A 25,292-nucleotide genomic window follows, 5' to 3' on the forward strand; every position below is an offset into this window, starting at 1 on the left:
AAACAATTGATGCAGCTAATGAAGTAAGCAGGAGCTACTCTGTGTGGTGATTTTACAAAGTATGTACAAGAGTTTGACAGTATCTTATGATCAACAGCAATCTATTAAAGTTTTTTAAATCAATTTTTAATACATCATATGTACACAGGGAATACAATTTTATAGACACAATAGAATGCACAATAAAAATAAGTCTCTTAGCCACTCAGTTCTCCCACTCCCAATCCCTGAAGCAACCACTGTTACCAATTTCCAGTGCAGTCTTCCAGAGATATTCTACACCCATAGAAGCACATGCATGGGGCGCAGGGGGCGGGGGGAGGGGGACAGTGTTGGCCTTCACCTCTAAAGAATGTTATGTAGTCAAATGAGGTGACATGAGTTGCTAAGCAAGACCTGGATTAGAAAAGAGCAAAACTGAAAGCTAGGAGGAAGCTCACTTAATAATCTGGATTCCTATATCTGTGGACAGTATATTATAGTTAAATATACAGAGAGTGTGGCAGATTCAAAATATATATGTCTGGGATCTACAATTGATTGCACTTTCCGATTGACTGGATACCTACAGATGAGGGAGGGAAGCTCCCAATGATAACATCCTCCTTTCCTAACAACTGGGTGGATCTCTAATGTGGGGAACGGGAGGAATATATGTGGGTGACAGAGAAGTATGGTTCTAGTTGTGCTGAATTTGAGGTGCTTATGGCATATCCAAGTAGGAGTGTCCAAGAGGCAGTTGTGGACCTGGAGTTCAGGAGAGAGGGATAGGACTGGAGGTCAAAATTTGTGAGTCTTAAGCACAGAGAATGCAACTAAAACCATGGTCTTACACAACATCACCCAGGGAGAAGGTGCAGAATGAGAAGGAAAAAATTAAGATAGAGCCCTGAGGAACTTCAGCATTTAAGGGGCAATTAAAGAAAGGAGACTGAGAAAGATGGCTCAGGCAGGTAGCAGCAAAATTAGAATGAGTGTTGAGCAGACAAATGTCAAAATAGTGGTCAACTCCCACCTTTTCAATAAACCTTCTATATTTGGGTAAATCCCCATCTCCCCAAGAAAAAAGTCACAACTGAAATGTTCAGTGTACTTGGCAGCTAGGACATAAGCCTGGAACCTAGGATTGCAGTCAGGAGCACTCAAGCAAAGCCAGCTCAGAAGAGAACTCATGACTAAGCAAGGCTGTGAGATCTTCTAGCAGGTGCGATGGAGAAAGCAGTCAGCACTGAGGGTGGTAGCAGTGGCCTGGCTTCTGGAGTCCAGTCCTGGGCATCATCAGTGAAAAGCATGCAATGTTTGTGTGACTTGTGTTGTCAACACTAAGAGGCCAGGGTAGCGGGATTTGTGCCCATGTGCGATAGGTGTTGCCTTAGTTGAACATCATCTAAACTGTCCTCCCATATATATTGTGAGCCACCTAACATCCTTCAATATATTCCTTTTCTGTTTAAATTGCAAGAGTGAATTCTGTTGTTTGCAACTCTGATCCCTGATCAATACAATGTAGTACCATGAAGAGAAGGTAAATAAGTATTTGAAAGAGGGAGTGATCAATAGAATTAATTGCTGCCTAGAGGTCAAGCAAGATACAGATGAAAGATGTCTGATTTAACAATATAGTTAGAAGCTATCTGTGACCTTGGTGAGAGTAGTTTGGAGGGGATACGATATGAAAAATCTAGACGGAAGAGGGTTAAAGAGAGCACATAGCTTGAAGAAATGGAGACACTGAAAGTAGATCACACCTTTAAAAAATGTGGCTATAAAGGGGAAGAGGAGCAATAACACAAAAGCTAGAAGGAGATGTGAGGTTTAGGGGAAAACTTGATCATATTTAAATGCTGACTGGAAGGCGCTGGCTGGCGTGGCTTAGTTGGTTAGAGCGTCATCCCATACACCAAAAGGTCATGGGTTTGATTCCCAGTCAGGGCACATGCCCAGGTTTCGGGTTCCATTCCCAGTCTCGGGTGCGTGCAGTAGGCAACCAATTGATGTTTCACTTTCATATCAATGTTTTTCTTTCTCTTGCTCTCCCTTCCTCTCTCTCTAAATATCAATTTTTAAAAAAAGCATATCCTTGAGGATTAAAAAAAATTAAATGCTGATAGGAGGGAGTGAATAGAAAGATGCTGAGAGGATAATAGGTGGCAAGTTTCCTCTGAAGACAGGAAGAAATGGGATTCAGTACTCAGATGGACCCATTACTCCTAGGAGGATTGGTATCTATTCCACTGACACTAGGGAAAGGGAAGTAAGGGTGAGTTTGAAGCATCTGGGTTTATGTAATGGGAGCAGAAGGATGAGGAAGTTACTGTTCCTGTTTTATGTTTTGTTGGTAGAGAAGGTATCTTCTGAGAACAGAAGAATGGGTAGAACCAAAGATTTACAGGAAATGGTAAATGTTTGAAATAATCATTGTAGGAAAGAAGAGGAAACTGAGCTGGGATGCATACTAAAATACTTAAGCAGAGTATAGCCCCCAGCTAAGGTTGCTAACCATGAGCAGATCTATCATATGACATTTCCATAGCACTTGATTCTTACACTGCATGTTCATATGTATGACATGTTAATTTTCACAATAACCCTATGACCTGCAGAAAACAGATAGAGTTACCCCTTCTCACAGCCAAGGAACCTGTTCAAAGTTGAGAAGTTTCTGTAAGCTCGTGATTGGCAAACCTAGAATAGAACCACTCCATATAACCCCTGTTCCTCCACAATCTGGTCCCTATCTTTGCAGTTAAGTCTAAGAACACTCGTGGATAAAAGCCTGCTGTTGCAGAAAAACTCCAAAACATGTCTTGCTCTTTATCTTCTCTGCCAATCCAAATTGTATTCGTTCAAGACCCAGATGAAGTCCCAGTTCCTCCACAATATCTCCCTAACCCAGGAGCCATGGGGATTCCATCTGTTTCTACTTCTGCACTTTTTGTCAGTGCTTATTCATGGCTAGTTAGTGAACTGTTTTGGCTGAATCCAACTTGCTTGAAATTAAGGAACAGACAGGCTCATTTGAAAGATTGCCTTGTCGTGTTGAATTTGAAAATTCATCAAGTTGAATAGCCTTCTTTCCAAGAAGGCAGATTAGTATTTTCAAATATTAAAAACTAATTTAATAAATATATATTTACTTTGCCAGAAAACATGGGTTTTACTCATTACAATATCCAAATCTCTGCCTATTTAGAGTTATTAGATTAGTCTAAACATTACTTCAGTGTTTGCATGAAAGATATGGAGCCACTCCAGTTTCCAATGGCTTGTGTAGACATAAATCACTGACTAAGGTGCACTGCTACATTTGCCAATGTTAATCAATGTTTAATGTTGATTAGGAGGTATAACCTCACAGCTCAGTATCAACAAACACATGTTCTACAATTTCAATTCCACTTCTTCACCATCACATTCTTATTTAAGGATATGAACACTTTGTAAAAATATATTTGGGAGCACATTCTTCATATTAAAGAAAAAAATTACTTGAGGGAAATTTAAAATGTAATAAAAGGGAAAAACAAAAATATTTTTATGTATTATTAAAATCCCAGGGATCTATTTTTATATCATACCAATGAATAAGAGATGTAATTTAGTACCATAATGTGCTTGCCTCTTAACCAAAGTTTCATGTTCAATCAATGTAGCGCCAGCTTCCTATGGTCCAAATGCATGGGCTCTTTTTTGCTCAGGAATAGTCATTTGCCTAAATAAGCCAAGTCATTCTCCATCACATAACTAAAATCTCTCACTCCTCTCTGTCACATTCATTTAGTGTGTCCCACAATCTCCAGGGGAATAAGTTTTCCCCTAAAAAAATGTTCTTGTTTCTATTCATAATATTAATAATAAAACTAACATTTTCTTCAATGTCAGATGCTTTGGCCATACCATTTCATTTATCTTCACAGCATCACATGTGCCAACAGGTCCCAAACATCATCTCAGGACCATTGGATCAACATTTGAATTGTTTTATTTGTGCAATCCTGATATAGTTCTGGCTATCCTGTTTTCCTCCCATTAATCATGCTCCAAGTTCCACTGCCTATCTCCAAGTCCTTTATTCAGATGTCCTTAATGCACATTAAATCTTGTTTTATATTGAAGTTGGTTCTTCTTTTTGAAAGCTAATGAATACAAACAGGGAGGGAGAGAATGGTAAAAGGAATGCTAATAGTTGTGCTTCATTTCAAGCCAAGCATTTGTTAAATTGACTTCAACACTTTTTAACAAATATAACTAGGACAGATAACTTGAAATCTTGGAAGGCAAGACAAGAGCCGGTATTTATAATTTAATATCTAATTTAATACTTGACCTTAAACTTAATGGAGTTACAAAAATATGTTTTCCATCAATTAAATTATTAAAAATTTTAATCATATGATGCCTCTTTTCACTTCAAATTAATTTTTTTCCAGGGAGAGAAATAATTTTCATTTATCTAGTGCAAAAATGATAATGAACTGCTGCTTCACCTAAGACACCTGCAATTAATTTAAAATGAATTGTTTAATTCTAAGCAGAAATTTTCTCCCTGATAATGATAAACAGGGACATGCATATGTAATTATCAAGTATTTTAATCTGTTATGCATTTACAGAAAAATAACATAAATCCCATAGTTACATTTAAAATCTTATCACATAATTTGCAAGTGAGGAAAAATAATACCTACTCTATATTGAAGAACTGGTTAGAATATTATTCGGGCCAGAAAGGAATTAGGCATGAAGTGATTTGGTTCTGGAAATAAACCATGGTAACTTAGTTACTGAAGTAGCCAGAGATCTTATTATAATTGGCTTAAAATAGAAAATAATATTATTATATGGACCCTAATTGTATTGTTACCTAAAGTTTTCAATATATTAATGGTGTAATATCTTAGTTCCAAAAATAAATGCATGTTGCATTAATTGACTGATATACTGGTAGTAATAAATATACCTAAGAAACAGAGTTTAATCACAAATTTTTACCAAGGATTTATTTTTCTGGAAGGCATTTTCACATACTTAATCTCATTTATCCTCCACTGTCCATCAACCTCATGAGACACATTCTCCCCATTTAATAAGTGAGGAGACTGAGGCTCAGAGATATTGATTTGCACAAATTCCCAGTTAGCAGAGGTAAGAATAAAATTCAAATCTTTTGCATAATGTTCTTTCCATAACATCAGAACTTCCCCCATTTGTCAAAAATGGAAAGATTTTTATTTGATCTATTAAATAATTTACATTAATTTGTCTATTAAATCCCCAAATTTCTTCTGACATCTATTTTAAAAAATAATGGCAGGTGGTTGCACATATAAATCTACAAAGTATCCACCTAGGTACCAGAATGACTTTGTGCACAGGGAATATATACAAACAAAATAAGTACTTGTTCTGATCTGCTTTTCAGCATTGAAACAATTGACTAGCAATGGGTAGTAATTATAAATGCTTGTTTAACACTGGCAGACAGTGTTTACATCATATCATACTACAAAGAAATGCAAAGGCGACCAATTTGGTAAGCATGGTAGGACAGAGAAAACTTAAGATCATGCCAGAAAGTCAGTAATGTTATAGGGTATGGACATGAATGTCCTTGGCTCTGATGAATCTGAGGCCTCCCTTCAACATCTCGCCAGCTACTTCTGAGTGTGCCCTGGGCGTTTCTCCGGGCTCAGGAATACATCAACACACACTTACCATCACAGCCCACTACCCGGTCCCTGGGCATCCCCGGAGCCTTCTCCATGTTCTCTGTGTCTCTGCTAAAGCTAGTACATAGCTCTGTGTCCCTCTTTTGGTCCCTTTCAAAGAAGCTCCCTTCCCCAAAGCTACAAAACTCTGAGACATCACCATGCAGCATTATTTCCAGTCTTCCCAGCAAGTCCAGAGCTACTCAAAAATAGAAATAAAAAAAAGCCCTACCTAATTTTGTTTTGTTCTTTGGGACCTATGCCCTACGGAAGCCTTGTTTCTATCTATATATACAAAAGGCTAAACGACAGACCGACCATTTGGCTGGTAGGTATGACACGCACTGGCCACCAGGGGCAGACACTCAACACAGGAGCTGCCGAGCAACAGCGACTTTGCAGAGTGTCCTCTCACACTCCAGGACCGCTCAGGGGATGTTGGAGAGCTGGTTTTGGTCCAATCCCCACAGGCCAGGCTGAGGGTTCCCACCTGCCGGGGTCACTCCACAGATGCCCTTTGAGCCGCAGCACCGCCCCAGGTGCACCTGGCCAGGGAGGGACCGTGGGATGTTGGCTCCAAGGCATGTCTGGGCCCTCTTGACCAGTCCCGACCCACCAGCCACCTTCTAATTAATTTCCTTTCAATGTGCACGAATCTGTGCACTGGGCCACTAATCCTAAATATAAGAGTTTATCCTCTTCCCCATCATCACATTATGTCTCTCCCATCACTCAATGTGAAAACCAGCCCAAAGGCCCAAGCAGTCCTTACATGCTTGTACACAAACTTCTCTTCATTTTTGGCATGAAACCAAAATCCCTAAAGACAATCAAATAATATAAACAGATACTGGGGGTAGGTGTCATGCTCACATGTAGCCATGTTTTTAGTTTTTTAGCAGGTGATGTTTATTTTTTTTAATTATTAAAAAAAATCTTTATTGTTGAAAGTATTACATATGTCCCCTTTTCCCCCCACTGACCTCTTCTAGCCCACCCCCACCCCCCACCCCAGGTCTTCACCACCTTATTGTCTGTGTCCATGTGTGATGCAAATATGCCATTTAACCATGTTTTTATTCTTTAGTTAGCTTATACCAATGTTTCTCAACTAGAAACAATTTTGCCCTCCAGGACAAAATTTGACAATGTCTGAAGACATTCTCATTATCACAACTGGGGTGGGAGGGGGCGGGGAGGTGGACACAGGTGTGCTACTGGCATCTGGTGGGCAGAGGCCAGGGAGGCGAAACGTGCTAAAGTGCACAGGGCAGCACAGCATGAATTCTCCAGCCCAAAATGTGAATAGGGCCAAGGCTGGGAAACCCTGGTTTAAACCAACACCACTGTGATACACAGGATTATATGACCAAACAGGCTCCTCAATTCACCTTCTAGACAGGAGCACTTTAAGTAAAAACTAAAAAAAGAAAACAATTTTTGAAAGTTCATCCTTAGAAGGATGTCAATATGAAATTAGAAGAGTCTTTTTCCAAATTTAATGTACACAATCACCTGTGAAGCTTTTAAAAATACAGATTTTTGAGACCCAATCTTGACATCCCTAAGAAAAATTAAGGTTGCACCCAGGAATATGCATTTTCAGCAGGCTTCTTGGGTGATGTTGATGCAGCTTGAATCACACTCTAAGAAACCAGATTGAGGACACCACACTGTATCTTGACAAAAATAAACTGAGACTGTGAACACTGAAATTCCTCTCCACGTGAGCATATGGCGGAGAAACACTGGATAGCTACCAAATCATTAAGATGATAAATTAATAAATGCTAGGCCTTATCCCAGGGCTCTTCACATTTTCTGATGTGTAAGAATCACCTGGAGATCTTGTTAACATGCGGATTCTGATTCAGTAGGTCTGAGACAAAGCTTGAGATCCTGTGTTTCTAACCAGCTCTCAGATGTGATGATCTATATTGCTGATTCTTCTCAGACCAGCATGCTGAGTACTAAAGTCCTAAAAACTCCCAAAAGAGTATAAGGACCAGGACTAGTAATTTTAACAAAGCACAAAAACATCAATCACAATTCTCATTTCTCTCTGTGTCTAGAAAACGGGCATTGACTTTAAATGTCACCTTCAGTAGAAAGTCACCTCCATGAGAGCAAGTGCTTAATTGGTTTTGCTCATGGCTGTGTGACCAGTACCCACTCAAGGCCTAGCATATAGTATATACTCAACAAATACTATGAATCAATGAATGCTGAACAAAGATTCTCTATGTGAAGTCTAATGATAGAAGCCAATCATAAATCAAAATTCCAAGAAGAGCCTATGGATCCACCTCAGAGAGAAAAAAAAGTGCTTGCTCTTAACCCTATTTAATACACGATGTATCATTAATTGATGACTGATTTATGATTTATTTTCTATTCATCATCTGAAGTGATCATAAACTCCCACAGACTTCTATGAGTATTTTCTAGAGGAATGCATTCTTTGGGGTGGAGAGGAGAAATCACAGCTAATCATGAAAGTCACACAACTACGATGTTTTGTTTCTAAAGAATAGTATATGGGTATCCTTGATTTCTTCAACTTCCTTTGCATGAGAACCTCTTTCTTTCTTTTTTTTTAAAATTGATTTCAGAGAAGAAGGGAGAGAGATAGAAATATCAATGATGAGAGAGAATCATTGATTGGCTGCCTCCTGCACACCCCCACTGGGGATCGAGCCCACAACCTGGGCATGTGCCCTGACCGGAAATCGAACCACAACCTCCTGGTTCATAGGTTGACACTCAGCCACTGAGCCATGCCAGCTGGGCCTATGCCTCCTTCTTAACTTGTAACTATGATGGTGATTTCATATGTCAACTTGACGAGGCCATGGGGTAGCAAAGCATTTGGTCAGACCTCATTCTGGGTGTGTCTGTGAGGGTGCTTCTGGATGAGATTATCATTTAAGTTGGTAGACTGAGTAAAGCAGATTGCCCTCCCTAAAGTGGGTGAGTCCTATCCAATCAGTCCAAAACCTGAATAGAACAAAAGGTCTGAGTAAGAGGGAAACTGCCTGATCAGCTGGGACATTGGTCTTGCCCTGTCCTCGGGCTGGAACTTACACCATGGGCTCTCCTGATTCTCAGGTCTTTGGACTTTGCTGAAATTATGTCACTGGCCCTCCTGGGAATCCTGCTGACTGTAAATCATGGGACTTCTCAGCCTCCACAATCACATAAACCCAGTTCTTATTATCTATCTATCATCTATCTATCTATCTATCTATCTATCTATCTATCTATCTATCATCTATCTATTTCCATTTCTATATCTCCATCTATCTATTAGATGCCTGGTGCATGAAAATTCATGTACTGGAGGGGGTGGGGTTCCTCCGCCTGGCCTGCTCCCTCTCACAGTCTGGGAGACCTCAGGGGCAGGAGGTGACCTGGTGACCAGGAGAAAGCGACACACCCATCACACCTCCGCTGCTGCCACTGCCGGCAGTGCAAGCCTTGCCGGCCCTGGTTACCTGAGCCTCGAGCAGCCCTGGGCGGCTGGACAGCCAACACCCAAGGCTTGCCTGCACCTCGGGCATCGGCTGGGCAGCCGACATCTGAGGCTTGCCTGTGCCTTGGGCTGGCCCTGGGCAGCTGGGGGGCTGAAGGTGGGTCCAGCTGCACCATGTGCCTGCCACCCCCCTGGCATGGCTGAAAGGACTGGGGGACTTTGGCAGAACTGAGGGGACTAGGCACGGCCATCTTGTGGCTATGGGCACTGCCATCTTTGTGATTGTCAATTTGCATACTCCCTCTTTATGAGATAGGATATACAGTAGTCCCCCTTATCTGTGGGTGATATGTTCCAAGACCCCCAGTGAATGAATTCCTGAAATCACAGACAGTATCTATACACATATATCTGTGATAAAGTTTAATTTATAAATTAGGCAATTCACAGATAAAAGATTTGTTCTTAGCAACATCGGCATACAATTTTTTTTCCTTTCCTTATTAGGTTAAGAGCTTTCACCTTTCACATTAAAGTAAGCACTTTACAGCTTCTCTTTGACATATCTGAATTGCCAGCAACTTGAACTTGTACTTTGGGGTCATTATTAAGTAAAACTAGAGGCCTAGTGCACGTATTCATGCACCAGTGGGGCCCCTGGGCCTGGTCTGCGGGATCAGGCCAAAACCGGCTCTCCAACACCCCCCGAGGGTGCACAATCAGGTCCAGGGAGGGATGTGGGAGGTTGGCCAGCTGGGGAGGGACCGTGGGGGGGCTCCAGGGTGTGTCCGGCCCATCTCGCTCAGTCCCAATCGGCTGGACCCCAGCAGCAAGCTAACCTACCAGTTGGAGTGTCTGCCCCCTGGTGGTCAGTGCACATCATAGCAAGCAGTTGAGTGGCCTTAACATATCATTAGCATATTATGCTTTGATTGGTTGAACTGACGACTGCACACTTAGCATATTAGGCTTTCATTAGATAGGATAAGGGTTACTTGAACACAAGCACTGCCACGCCATGACAGTAGATCTGAAACCCAGACAACTACGAAGTGACTGAATGGGCAGGTGCTGGACAAAGGGATGACTCATGTCCAGGGCAGGACACCTAGGGATTTCATCACACTACTCAGAATGGGGCTCAATATAAAATGTATAAATTGTTTCTTTCTGGAATTTCCCATTTAATATTTTCCAACCATGGTTGACTGGGTAACTGAAACCACGAAAAATGAAACTGCAGAAAAGGGGCAAGTGCTGTATGTCCTTATGGCTCTCTTTTTCTGGAGAACCCTCATTAATACAGCAACCTTGGACTTTTTATATTTAAGACACTCTACCATAACACACCACCTAGAGTGCATCATTAACCAGAGTTTTGAAAGCTACAGTGCCTGCTAGAATTCCCTAATTAATCCCACAGGGCTCTGTCCTCTGGTTATTTATCCCCACTCTGTTAAACATGCCTCCCATGAGCTCCAGGGGGGGGACTTGTGTGCTGGGTTTAGAATTAAAAAAACAACAACAAATGAACTCATTCCACATTCTTCCCTTCATATCTCTTGGGGCAACTCTGTAAGGCTATTACTCATCTTACTCTTGAAGAAATCCTCTCAGATTAGCCCTGTATTCCATAGTTAATTATATGCAGATACTGGCTACATCAGGAATTCATCACTAAACTGGAGAGAGAGAGAGAGAGAGAGAGAGAGAGAGAGAGAGAGAGAGAGAGAGAGAGAGAAATGAGAGGAGGAGTGGGAGGGAGGGAGATGAGTGGAAGGGAGGAAAGACAAGGACAAAGGGTGGGATGGAGACCAGGAGGGAGGGAGGGAGGGGAAGGACAGGAGGGAAAGAGAGAGGGAGTGTGTTTTCCTATTGTCTTCCTGTGTGGGTTATTTATCATGGGCTAAGCTCATTACAGTTTCTGTAATGCCATTGAGATGCTTTCTGGATGGACTAGAGAGATTTTTTTCTTTTTCTTTTCAGAAACATTCAATTTTTGAAGCCCATTAACTGCTTTAAAAAATGTTTGTCTAAAGAAAAATCTGCATACAACTTTTATTTATCAAAACAAGAATTAGCTTAATTATATAATGAGGAAATTAAAAGTAGTAAACATTTTAAAACATCTAATTTAAAGATAGATGCCATAAATTTGAACCCTGGGTTTACTGTTTATTGTCTCAATAAATGATTTGGGACAAATCATTTCATTTCCAAGCTCTTCAGCTTTCTGAACCACAAAACAGGAGATTCTAATCATGTCTCCATCATAGGATTGCTGGATGAAATAAGATGAATGTAAAAGGCATTTGAAATACCTCTAAAAGAAACATTTAATTATTAGAAATTGGTGGTATTTTACATTATAGCCTTATTGACAAACAATAGCAGGACAGGAGAATCAAAATAGAAGCAGAGAAATTGTATGTTTCCATTAAGATCTATATTCACATTACTACATGGGCTAAATCTTGAAATTCAGAACAAGAAAAAAGGTAGACAAGATATCATTAGCTAATGGACTGCATTAAAAAGACAGAAATGAGGGAGGAGGAGACAATATTTCTTTTGATACAATGGATTAAAAAAGAATAAAATAGGTATTGTGGTCCTTTTACTATGCATGCCATTTATCAGTATACATATAATTTAATAAATAATGACTGTTATAAATGAATAAATTCCTTTTTTTTGTACTACTCAAAATAAATTTTAAGGCCAATACATACCAGTTTAAAACAACTGAATCCCTTTTTAACTATAAAAATCAATATGGCAATTAGACTTTTTTACACAATATCAGCTCATTCACTAAGTTCAATGCTTGTCCTCAATAATTCTTTGGTGGTGAGGTAGCCTAAAGGAACCCATCTGTTCAGCATATCTAAGCATTTCAAACAATCAATAAACAAACGTATCTTTTTTTTAGTTGCAAAACTTATTTATTTCCCATCATCATTTAATCCCCTATACTCTCTTCCAACTCCATTCCCTGTCCCCCACCACACTGTTGTCCCTGTCTATAAGTTATTTCTCTTTTTTTTCTTTTTTGTTCAACTCCTCCATCCCCACCACCACCCTCCACCACCAGAACTGTCTACCTACTCTCTATGTATAATTCTGTCTCTATTTTGCTTGTTTGTTTACAGAATTCTATATATGTGTGAAATCATATGGTACGTTAAAATGGCTACGGTACATTTACACAATGAAATACTACTCATCTGTCAAAAGGAAGAAAATTTTACCATTTGCAATGGATAGACCTGGAGAACATTATGCTAAATGAAACAAGCCAGTCAGAAAAAGACAAATACCATAAACAAATGTATCTTAAACTCTACTTGTCTCTTTCTATTTTAGAAGTTAGGAACAATTCAAGAAAAATAAACAATCTATGACGGCAAGGCACTTATATTATAGGTGGGAGAAATATATATCAATACATATATATGAAACCCTTAATAAATAATATAGTACATAATTATATATATAACAATTGAACAATACAGGACAAGGTATTAATTCTTCAGTCAGACAAAATTTAAAATTTGATTTGAGAAATTAATTCTATGTGCACTTAATCTATCAAGAAAATTTTCAAGGAAAAAATTTAAAATTAAGCAGTCCAGGAGGATAATTAAATCATGGATGGTTAAACCAAGAAGCAAAAAGTATTTCTTTCAGATTGCATTCGTTTGCTAGGGCTACCATAAAGTACCACAAACTGGTGGCCATAGCAACAGAAATTTGTCTCACAAATCTATAGGCTAACGGCCCAAAATCAGGGGGTCCGAGGGCTGGTTCCTTCTGAGGGCTGTGAAGGAGAATTTGTTCCATGCCTCTTGCTTAACTTTGATGCTTCGCTGGAAATGTTTGGTGTTCCTTGGCTTACAGGCACATCAACCTGATCTCTGCCTTCACAATATGATCATGGCACCTCTCTGCTTAAAACCTGTCATTGGCTTCCCCTTGTTCTTATCAGGAAACCTCAGTCTTTATTGTGCCCTTTAATTCCCTGCTTCCCACCTTCAGTCTCATCAGGCACCTCTTCCTTGCTCTCTGCCATCTGTCAGTTCTTACAAAGTCCTTCTCTCCACCTAGAGGCCTTTAGACACGCTGATTATTCCATCTAGGAAATTCCCTTCTTTCCCACTCTTACTTATGTGCCTGGCTGATTTTTACTTACTCCTCAGATTTCAGAAAAACAAAAAACAAAAACATCTTTTCTTCAAGCACTACCACCCACCCAGATCAGACCCCTGTTAACCTGTTTCTCTTCCAGGGCATTTGCCGCATGTGCAACTCAATGTCCTTTGGTGTAATGATCTATTTATTATCTTTCTTGCCTAAAAGAATATCAGTCATTATTATAACTTATTTACTGTTTCACCTCTAGCCTGGCCTTGAACAAAGTAGGTATTCAATGTATATGTGTCAAATGAATAAATTAATTTCAATGTTTCCAGTGTTATCTTAACACGGATCAAGTAAACAGTAAAAATCAATCATTTCAATTAAACAACCCCACGGATTCAGTAAAATGTACACTACTTACAAATTACCACTTGCTCATTTTTGTATATAAGGAAAAGGCATATTTCTTAGAGGACCAGAACTCCATAAGACCAGCTGATAGACAGCACGTGCAATTGCATAACATTTTTTTCAAATGTTGCTTCTAAGAAGTCAAAACATCCTTATAGTTAGCAACAACAATAACAAAATAAAACCAAATTTGATCAGAAGACTACAAAGCCTGTTAACATGAGTAACAGAAGATATAATATTAAATGTCTTCATGTATAAAAAATTCAATGTCTCTATAATAAACCAAGTTTTTCCATCACTTTCTTAACTTTTGACAATTACATCCTTAAATGACCAATACATATGATGTAACAATTTACAAACCATTTTTTAGTCTGATCCATTCCAGATGGCTCTACCATGAATATCCTCCCTCCTCCTTCTCTCCCTTATCACTTTCTCAATCCGGGCCACCAACATCTTTGCCTAGACTCCTGCAGTAGCCTTCCAACCAGTCTTCCTGTGGGCACTTCTGTTCTCCCCACCACATCCAACCCAACATTTCATCGAACACATTGCAGGCAGAACTGTCCTTCCAAGTTTGAGCATGTCATTCCCCTCCTGAGAGTCCTCTTGACATTGTCTTGACCCTGCCTAATTCTTAACTGCCTCTCCTCTGACTTGTCTGCTTCATCACATTATCCTCCTTTCTGTTTCTAGAACAGCCAAGATGGTTCCTACTTAGGGTCTTTTTACCTGCTATTCCTTCTTGTGGGAATGCTCTGTTCTAGATCTTTCAATGTTGCTTCCTTAGCATCAAGTTTCAAGTCAGCTGTCAACCTTCCCTCCTCCAGCCTCAGAGGATTTCCCTGACCATCCTACCTAAATTACTCCCCAGTCACTCTCTATCACACCATCCTGTTTCCTCTTCTTCCTATTACTTATTGCTACCTGGAATTGCCTACTCTGTATCAGGAGTTACTCACATAGTCTCTGCCCCCCTCCACTCTACCCCCTATAGAATGTAAGCTCCAGAGCACAGGAAATGTATGACACTTATTCACCATTTTCCATCTAGTCCTAGAAAAATGGTTGGGGTACAGTAAGTGGGCGCTCACTAAGTACTTATTACATGAGTTGAATATAGTTAACAACAACAAAAGCAGCAGCTTAAAATAAAAAATAATTATCATAAAAGTAAGTTTCAAAAAGAGGTATCACATGAATTTGTATCATGTCGTTTCACATTATACATATTAACAGTATCAATGGGGCTTATTACATATTAGAACTCTTAAATATTTTAATTAAAATACATTATTTTACTAAGTAACTTTAAATAGATTTCTTATATATAACCTTTCAAAATGAGGAATTTTATTTTTTTTAAATATATTTTATTGATTTTTTACAGAGAGGAAGGGAGAGAGATAGAGAGTTAGAAACATCAATGAGAGAGAAACATCGATCAGCAGCCTCCTGCACATCTCCTACTGGGGATATGCCCGCAACCCAGGTACATGCCCTTGACCGGAATCGAACCTGGGACCCCTCAGTCCGCAGGCCGACGCTCTATCCACTGAGCCAAACCGGTCTCGGCCAAAATGAGGAATTTTAAATAAATCTTCATTATGAATGGGGAAGGAAAGCCATATATCCTTCCTTAGGCAAAAAAGGAATAGTCTATTTAGAACTGAGTCAGAAGTATTTAAAGCAGTGATGGCAAACCTATGACATGCGTGTCAGAGGTGACACGCGAACTCACTTTTTTGGTTGATTTTTCTTTGTTAAATGGCATTTAAATATATAAAATAAATATCAAAAATATAAGTCTTTGTTTTATTATGGTTGCAAATATCAAAAAATTTCTATATGTGACACGGAACCAGAGTTAAGTTAGGGTTTTTCAAAATGCTGACACGCCGAGCTCAAAAGGTTTGCCATCACTGATTTAAAGGAATACTTTGGAGAAAAATGTCAATTTAACAAATAAACACTGACTTTTAAGGCAAGAAAAAAAATCTATTGAAAGATAAAGGAAACAATAGAAATTGGTTTCCCAACAGCCAATAAATCACTGTGTAGCTAAGCAAAGGTTAAATGTTTATACTTTGGAGGTTTTCCATCTCCAAAGACCACTGGCACATTTTTGACATTTGGAAAGGGCAAGTCTAGAACACCCCAAAGGCCCAGACCCACTGTATCAGTGTTCTTCCTTTCAAGACCCACTGGCTAGACACACAGTTAATGAGAATGATTCACATCTGTGCCTCAGGCAAATCATAAATTACTCCATCTCATGCACTTCTAGATACTTCATGAATAGTTAAAGCCACAGTATTTATGAATGCCAAGGACTTCCTCACTGTATTTGGATTGTTTCCATGAGAGAATAAACTACCTTGGGTATTAGTTGAGATTTTTAAAAATAACTAGGGAACCATTTATTCCATTGGAGCTATTTACTAAATACCACAAAGCATCAGTACAACTACTGAGATTACTTACGTTAGCAAACAGAAATAGCAGTGGGCACTTTATCTTCTGGTTAATTGATTGTCTTTGTTACACAACATTGTCTGGAAAAATCTGCCTACAATTCTAACGGCAAGCCACAGTTATCATGTGTCAATATGTGAACTACCTGAACATCTAATTATGAAGAAAAAAAGAAGGCAATTTCACAGTGGGAGTATTGTTCTCATTAAAGAAACCAGCCATATTAACTTATTAGTCTGACATATAGCAGATAGCTGAAAAACGTTAATTTGAAAGATAAATTACTTTTAGCTGATTAATATGCTTCAAATTAAATTCACCACTTTTAATGGGCCCATCAACTTGGCAACCTGGGAAATTAATAAATTTGGCATGCAGTAATCTTAGGAAACTTATCCATCTGAGCTACAAATCGTCACCAGGATTACCTTCACAGTAGGCGTTGTCCTCTCGAAGGGCCCTAAAACCATCTCGACAGCTGCAGACGGCCCTGTCATTCAGATTTCTGCAGACAGAATTCTCCATGCAGTTATGCCTTTCAGAACAAAAGTCATAACCTACAAGAAAAAAGGAACTTATGGAGGTAAATGAACCATGACAAATCCAATAAACCCCGTCTACTTTATAATTCCTTTTGATTTAGAAGCAATCTTTCCCCACATGATTTTTAAAGTAATATCTTTATCCAGTGTTTACAGAACCACATGCTACATGTACTAAAAACTTTTTCTTTCTGTGTAAACTCAATTAATTCCTATTTCAAGTTAATCTATGTCTGTTTCAGTCTTTGTAAATGCTACCTGTCCCTAATATTCTAATAACAGTCCTCCATTACCTGCAACAAAGATTCTTAGAGTCCAAAATGTAGATATACAGCACAGGAGATAATACAGTGAGAAAGTGATCTGAGAACTGGTGTTGGAACATTATTAGTAACTATGGATAATAAAATTCAAGTCAGATGAAATGGGTACACTGTGTATTTAAGAAATGAAACAGCCAGCCAGTATCCTTAAAAAAAAATTCAAAGCCTATTTAAAAATGAAAATTATACCACTTCAATCTAATTTTCTCTTAAAATCTGCCAGGCAAAATATGTCCACTCAAAAGAAGAAGAAAGTTTTTATGAATTACAAAGATTTCACAGATTCCAGAGTCTTTATGAGAAGAAAGAAAAATGGAAAATTTTATAAACAGTGACACCAATCATGTGCAATTTCTGAGGATCTCCTTTTCCTGAGTGAATCCCTTGTTCAAAAATAATCTGAGATGCTGAAATGAAAAGCTTGAACACTGGAATCCATACTTAATGGAAATTACATGATTATACATCATTCAAACAATTTTCAAATCGCCTGATGCATAAGTTATCTCTCTAGTTATACATTATTTAATGAATGACAATTTCAGTTCATGTATAAAAGACTAGAAGAATATATTGCATGCAACTAGAATAAACTCACCTGCCTATAATCGTGAAGATGGAAGTTCTAAACAGACTCACCTTATTTGTAATCAAATTACCATAAAACGCAGTGATTCAGTAAAAGGGTGGATTAAGCTATACTACAGCCAACAGGTATATCTGGTACAGCAAAAAGGTTGCTGTGCATTCTGATTAGTTGGTATCCATAATGACTACTCTAAATATCACCCAGAATTAAAACATATCCTTAAAGATGACCCAAAAAATACAGTAGTCCCCCCCTTATCCTGGGAGAGATATGTTCAAAGCCCTCCCAGTTGATGACTAAATCCACGGAATAGTATCAAACCCTATACATCATATGTTCATATGTTTTTTTCTTATATATACACACTCATGATGAAGTTTAATTTAAAAATTAGGTACAGTAAGGGATTAACAACAACAATAAAATAGAACAATTATAACATAACATTTACTGTGATAAAAGTTATGTGAATGGCTTTGGGGCCATTATTAAGTAAAATAAGGGTTACTTGAACACAAGCACAGCAATACCAGGTCTGCTGATCTGCTAACCAAGACGGCTACCAAGGGATTAACAGGCGGGTAATGTGTACAGAGTGTGTGTGTCTGTGTGTGTGTGTGTGTGTGTGTGTGCATGCGCACTCACGCACTGTACAAAGGGCTAATCCACGTCCCAGGCAGGACATAGCAGGGTGGATTGAGATTTCATCATGCTACATAGAATGCTGTGCAATTTAAAATTTATGAATTGCTTATTTTTGGAATTTCCCATTTAATATTTTTGGACTGCTGTTGACCCCAGGTATCCAAAACCATGGATAAGGAGGGACTACTGTATATAGTGAATCACAGTATTGAAATCACTTGCCAAGATTCTTCACAATATAAATCCTCATGATTAAAACATTTAGAAGTAGAAAGTTCATTTTTAAGAGGAAAAAATTTTTCTTACAGGGTCTTTTTATTACCTTCTTTAAATAGTTAAATTGAAACCATATTTCTTAAAATATGTTCCATTGCCTTTTTACAATGCCTGAGGGGGAATAATTTCAAATAAAAAAAAATTCTCCATTCTCTATCCCAATAGTTCAGCATATCATCAACCTAAAATGAAGTCTCCAAGAAATCACTTCATGTTTATTCTAAATTAAAACAAAGTCACAAAAACAAAACAAAACAAAAACTGCCCCACTCCTTAGACACACAGAGAATTAGGAGACTGTCTTCCAACACAGTGCTAAACTGTGCATACTTTTACTGCAATGTTTCAATAACTTGTAGAGGGCTGGGACTAGGAACAGGTACAGTTCCTAATATATTTAGATTTTTCTCTCGTAAGTTTATATTTTTTCAAAACTATCCATTTCTCACTTTGCTGCATTTTCTCTTCTCCCAAATTTCAGATTCTACCCAATCTATTACAGACCATTCCTGTTCTGTCTAAGTAATGGCAAGACCCTTCATGTCAGCATCAAATATTGTGCACAGCCTCACCATGCAGTGTCTAATTGCTACAAGATGGCAACTATAAGTGTGATGCTACTTTCACTGTTGGGTTTAGTTAGGGAGTGCTTTAGTTTTTATCAGAGAGTGTATTTTTTTTTATTAATCCAGAGACTTGAAAACTGAAAATTTCATCAATAAAATTCAAATTTACTCTAGACAATGTCAGATAGCTATTTTGATTTATTCTCTCAACAAATAAATTCACTGACTATATAATTGATTTCAGCAAGGAAGAGAGAGGGAGAGAGAGAGAAACATCAATGATGAGAGAGAATCATTGATTGACTGCCTCTTGTACACCCCCTACTGGGGATCCAGCCTGCAACCTGAGCACGTGCCCTTGGCCAGAATTGAACCAAGGACCTACAATCTACAGGCCAATGCTCTATCCACTTAGCCAAACAAGCTAGGCTGGAAAACCTGGATTTACTTGTATCTCTACCACTTACTGGCTGTGTCAATTAGCCATGCAAGTTAATTAACCTTCCTAAAACCTTCAGTTTCTCTCACCTGTAAAATTAGGATAATATCTTCCTCACAAAAATGTAAGATTCAAATGAGATCATCTATGTAAAAACATAATAGTATGGTATTTGTTAATAATTAAAGCAATTAGGATATTACTACTAAGCCATAAAACAAATCTGTTGAGATACATATCACAGATGAAAATTCAAATATTAGTTATAAATGGATGGATCAATAATGTAATACAATCTAGCCTTTCTTTCATTTCTTCCTTTGGATTTTAACATCAAAGATACCAAGTTTTCTATTCCTTTTGTAAGCTTTTCAAATGGAGTTCTGTGTCTTTTATTAAATGTAGTTTTATGAAATGTTAGCATGCATTTCTGTGTAACTGGATAAAAAGGGAAGGGTGAATACAAAAGACTATAAGAACAATATAGACATAACAAAGGTTATACTTAATAATCAGGAGAAAGATAATCCACTGATTTTGAAGTGAATATTTGTTGGCTTCAGGCATCTATTCATCCTTTTCAGAAAATAAAATCAAGCTAGTCGTACTTTGGAAGAGCCTGTGTGAGCATAAGGAAATGGCCTCTGCTGCCCCACAGGATAAGGCATTCTTCAGACCTGGCAACAGCAATTTCTCCAGGTCTGGGCACATGATCCAGTCCAGGCTAATAAAGACAGAGGAAACTCAATTCTGGGTCTTTTGTCCAACTCATGATCATATTGAACTTTTCTGCTGCTTACTTAAGTATCATCATGATGTGAGCCTGAGAATGTCAGGGGTCTACCTGAGAACACAAAGAGCCTAAAGATAAAGCCACCTCTGAGTAGACAGACTGAGAGATGCATCTAGAGAAAGGGGTGGGATTTGCAATCTGATTCAAGCTGCTTACTCGGGCCACGTGTTCCACTGTTGGCTTAAGTCAGTTGGATTAGGTGTTCTATCTTTTGCACCTCAAAGAATACAAACTTATTTAGGTATTATTTGCAAGACAATGGATAATCCTGATTTTTCCCAAAGTTTGATTCATATGCCTGGATGATGTGTTGTGCGTTTTGTTTTGTTTTTTTAACTTAAATTTTATTTTTCAATTACAGTGCATTCAATATTCTTGTATTCATTTCATGAGTACAGGATTGTGGTTGGAAAAATCATATATATTAGAAAGTGATCCCCCTGATATTTCCAATACCCACCTGGCCCCATACATAATTATTGCAATATTATTTACCTACATTCCCTATGCTGTACTTTACATCCCTGTGGCTATATTGTAACTAGCAATTTGTACTTTTAATCTCTTCACTTTTTTCACCCAGTCCCTCAACCCCTTTCCCCTCTGGCAACCATCAGTGTGTTCTCTGTTGGATGAACCTTTTTTAAAAGTACTAATGGCAATGGATTTCTTTTCATGTGTATAAGAAATACATGAATCTAATAACAAATAATCCCATTATTTCCTGGATACCATTTCTTAGGAATGAAACTAAAGTTTTAAACAATGACTAATAACTGATATAAAAAACTAACTAAATGCTATTGGTAACATAAAGATAATAAGAATCCGAAAGGTGTGATTGAATAATGTGGGAAGCTGTAAGTTATCCAGAAGTTGGGAGAGAATAATCTACACCCCCTCAGCCTTCTGCATATCAATGTTCCTCCTACTTATAATTATAAGTCACAGTGAAGTCAATGCCAAATTAAAGTGGGGTATCCAGTGAAAAGCACGTGGAGGTGCTGCACATAGAGAAAGGGGCTGCTCAGGGAGGAAGAGGAAAACGCAGATATGAAAACTGTATCACATTAAGTCACAGTCCCACATTAAGTCTGCACTGCTTCTGAGATGATACTATAGAAGATAGCCAACTGCCGGGTACCTAGAAAACAGCCTTGGCTGGATTTGAGTTGGTGCCTGGAGATTTGGAGCCTCATTTCAGTGCACAGCTTGGCTTCCAGTCACTGGCAGAGCCTAGTGGGAAGGTCAACACTTTAATCTCCTGCTCTGCCCTCAGGGAATACTGACTAACTCTTGCTGAACAAGTGTCTCAGGTGTGAGCACAGCATCTTTAGCACTAGGCAGAGAGGCCTGGAAACCGGAGGCCAATTTCATTACAAATGAATTTGTCACAGCGTGTAAGTGTAGGAGTTGACTCAAAATGTAAGCCTAGAGAACTTGTCTTTTTTTTAGTTTAAAAGTCAGAGAATGCCAGGAGAATTCAGTTGGTTGTATATTTGAAGTCAGAAATAGAAGCAACCTTTATTATAAATTGCGCTAAATGTTTCAAGAAGGGCTAACTTGTCCAATTTCAGTTCCAGTATTATCTAAGCCAGTGGTTCTAAATTCTGGCTGCTTAAGAGAATTTATCAGATTTTTTTTTAATGGTGATACCAAGACTCCATTTCATCCCTATTATATAAGAATCTTAGGTGGTGGGGGTATACTAATAGGTCACAGAATATTTTGTCATTGTGCTTTGAGTGTGCTGTGTAAACACATTAATTTTTAAAACTATAAACAATTTAAATATAATAATTTTTTAAACATTTAATCACCTTTATTTGTTGTTTGTTTGTTTGTTTGTTTTTGTTAATCCTCACCCGAGGATATTTTCCATTGATTTTTAGAGAGAATGGAAGAGAGAGGGAAAGACAGAGAGAAACATCAATGTGGGAGAAACACATCAATTGGTTGCCTCCTGCAAGAGCTTCACCAGGGCCCCAGCCGGGGAGGATCCTGCAACCAAGGTATATGCCCTTGACCAGACTCGAACCTGGGACCCTTTGGTCATCCTTAGGCTGATGCTCTATCCACTGAGCCAAACCGGCTAAGGCTAAATATAACAATTTTTGTAGATATGTTTTTCATTTTCTAACTTGCTTTTTAAATTTTATATCATGGCTCTTTTAAAAAGAAATGGATGTGACTGGAGCTTCTCTTGACATCTCAAAGGCCCTATCTCAGGTTCTTATTCAAATCTCACCCTAGCCCACCTTGGCTAATTTTTATACTATTTACCTCTCTAGTATCCTCCACACTACCAGTGTGGATTAAAGGTAGCCACACAATTTCAGCACTCCTATCATGGCTAGCTCCGTTCCACTTCCCCCTTAAACCTGGGCTGTCCTGTGACTACTCTGACCAATGAAATATGGGAGAAGTGCTGCTGTTTTAATTCTAGACCTAACCTCTAAGAGCCAACAGTCGCCATTTAAGAGAAGTCTGACTACTATTCTACTGGAGAGATCATAGGGAGAAGTCCTGAGATCATGTGGGAAGGAAAGACTTCTTCTGGCTGTGCCCAGATTTCCTGTCATCGCTACTGACATGCCCAGCATATAGTGAGGCCATCTAGAAATTCCACCCCAGCCCCGCTTCCAGCAGAGTGACCCCAGTGAACACCATGTGGAGCAGAAGAATGTCCTGGCCAAGCCCTCTCTGAAGTCCTGACCCACAATATTGTGAGATATAATAAAAGGGGTGTTTGTTTTAAGCCACTGAGCTTTGGGGGCCACTTTTTTATGCAGCAACAGGTAACTACGTGAATGTGGTCCCACAGACCAGTAGTAGCATCACCCGGGAGCTTATTACAAATGCAGATTCTTGGTCTCGACCCCAGACCTACGGGTCACGATATGCATGTTAATAACATCCCTAGGTTATTTGCATGTACATTTCAGCTTGAAAAGCACTGGGATAGCTCCTATAACTGTCCAGTTCCCAAATCAAGTGACTGGAATGAGCTCTTGATTCATATCAAATGTCACACATGCTCTGTGCAAGGCACTAGTTAGGTGCCGGGAGGATGAAACTTCTAATGACCCTTCTTGTTTGTCCATTTGGCTACACTCCTTTTTTGGTAGTGTCCCTTCATTGCTGAGAGCTACTCTTAAAGCTCCTTGAAGGGCAAACCAAGTCTTAGACAACTTTGAAATTCCCAAAGAGCCTTTCAGAGAATTGAGGTTTTAAAACTCATAATTGAATGGATGGAGGAAGGAAATAAAAAGAAAAAACTGCACCACCCTGCTAAAAATGGGAAAGGGGTATCTTATGTCTATTTTTAATAGATTAGGTTAAAAAGAAACAAAATGGCATGTTACTTTTTTACTTTTTTCTGTTTAAGATTTCCTTTGCATTAGCATAAAGCCCATTCCTTATTCAATCAAGTGTTCGTAGCTCATTGAGAGCAGTTTGCTATATAGTGCCAACTACAGGAGCTCTTAACACCAACTATATCCCATATTAGGTTTGAGGCATTAAGGATATAGAGGTGAATATAAAGACCCAGCCCTGCCCTCAAGGTGCATAGTCCAATGAAGGAAATGGATTCACAAACATAAAATTTCAAGATAATACAGGAAGGTACATATAATTTCATAATTGGTAGGAATCATAAAAAGTTCCATATAATCAATTCGTTAGTTTAATACTTGAATCTACAGTAGAATATCTAGTGTAGGAATCATTAGTAGGCCTAACCGGTTTGGCTCAGTGGATAGAGCATTGGCCTGCGGACTCAAGGGTCCAGGTTTGGTTCCTGTTGGGGGCATGTACCTTGGATGCGGGCACATACCCAGTGGGGAGTGTGCAGGAGGCAGCTGATCGATGTTTCTCTGTCATCGATGTTTCTAACTCTCTATCCCTATCCCTTCCTCTCTGTAAAAAACCAATAAAATATATTTTTAAAAAAAGAATCATTAGTAATGGGGAACTCTCTTCCTCCTAAGGTGTCCCATTGCATATCTGAATAGTGTAAAATTCACTGTTTTCTTATATTGAACTAAAAATCCAAATCCCTTCTACTTATCGGTCCTAGGCCATTCATCACAGAAGCAACGCAAAACATGTCTAATGGCCTCTCTCTCCTTGGTGGCATAGAAGCCTATGAGTGAAGAGAATGGAAATGATAATAGAGGGAACTGAAGTAAGCAGATGGGAATCATGCTAAGTCAATTAAAAGAACAAAGTGAAGAGAAGCAAACAAACAAACATAAAATGAGTCAGCACTGTTGTGTAAATTTCTCCAGCAGTGTCATGCTGAAACAGACCAGGGCACAGAGGGAAGTTTAGAGATCCAGGGCCTGAGACAGGTGAGTAGAAAGCACTCTGATTTCACTCAGTTACTATAATAACTACCTCATGACTATCTACTGTGTGCCAAATCAGGAACACATTTAGGGAAATACTACTAGTCTTTAGAAATAACTTGCTTATAAAAATGTGTCTTTCATCTCGGTTAAAAAAGCCTCCTAGGGTGACGCATACACATAAACCTTCTTTACAAAAAAGTCGTCTTACCTTTACAAACCTTGCAACAGCTATGAGACAAGGTGATCTGTTGAGACTCTGGACAATCCAAAGCTGGACAGCCTGAACTCTCAACCAGCTTCATGGTCTGCTCCTGTTAGACAACAGAAAATAAATGCTTCCGACTTCTGAATTAGGACTTACTGAGAAGTTTTCAGATCCAGTATCTGGAAGGGCTCTTCTGATAGAAAACTAAAATTTTCATTCTGAGAACCGCTGCATAGGCCACAGGCTCATTAATGATCTTAAACCACAAGGGGAAAGCCTTTGAAATGGACAATCAGCACTTGGAAAGCACTTTAAAATGGATACTGCCGTCATGCCTACAATATGCC

General features: G+C 38.7%; 1 protein-coding gene across 5 annotated transcripts in view; it reads right to left on the reverse strand.

Moving 5' to 3' along the window:
- Positions 1-25,292, reverse strand: part of NELL2 (neural EGFL like 2) — a 380,423-nt gene that overhangs the window by 167,183 nt on the left and 187,948 nt on the right. For all 5 annotated transcript variants that reach the window (XM_059682635.1, XM_059682632.1, XM_059682634.1 and 2 more), the window contains 2 exons: positions 24,949-25,051; positions 16,641-16,769 (listed from right to left, as the gene is read on the reverse strand). In XM_059682635.1, coding sequence (XP_059538618.1) covers positions 16,641-16,769; positions 24,949-25,051 — 232 coding nt within the window. The remainder of the gene's footprint in view (positions 1-16,640; positions 16,770-24,948; positions 25,052-25,292) is intronic.

This window comes from Myotis daubentonii, chromosome 2, assembly GCF_963259705.1.
Source record: "Myotis daubentonii chromosome 2, mMyoDau2.1, whole genome shotgun sequence".
Classification (NCBI taxonomy): Eukaryota; Metazoa; Chordata; class Mammalia; order Chiroptera; family Vespertilionidae; genus Myotis; species Myotis daubentonii.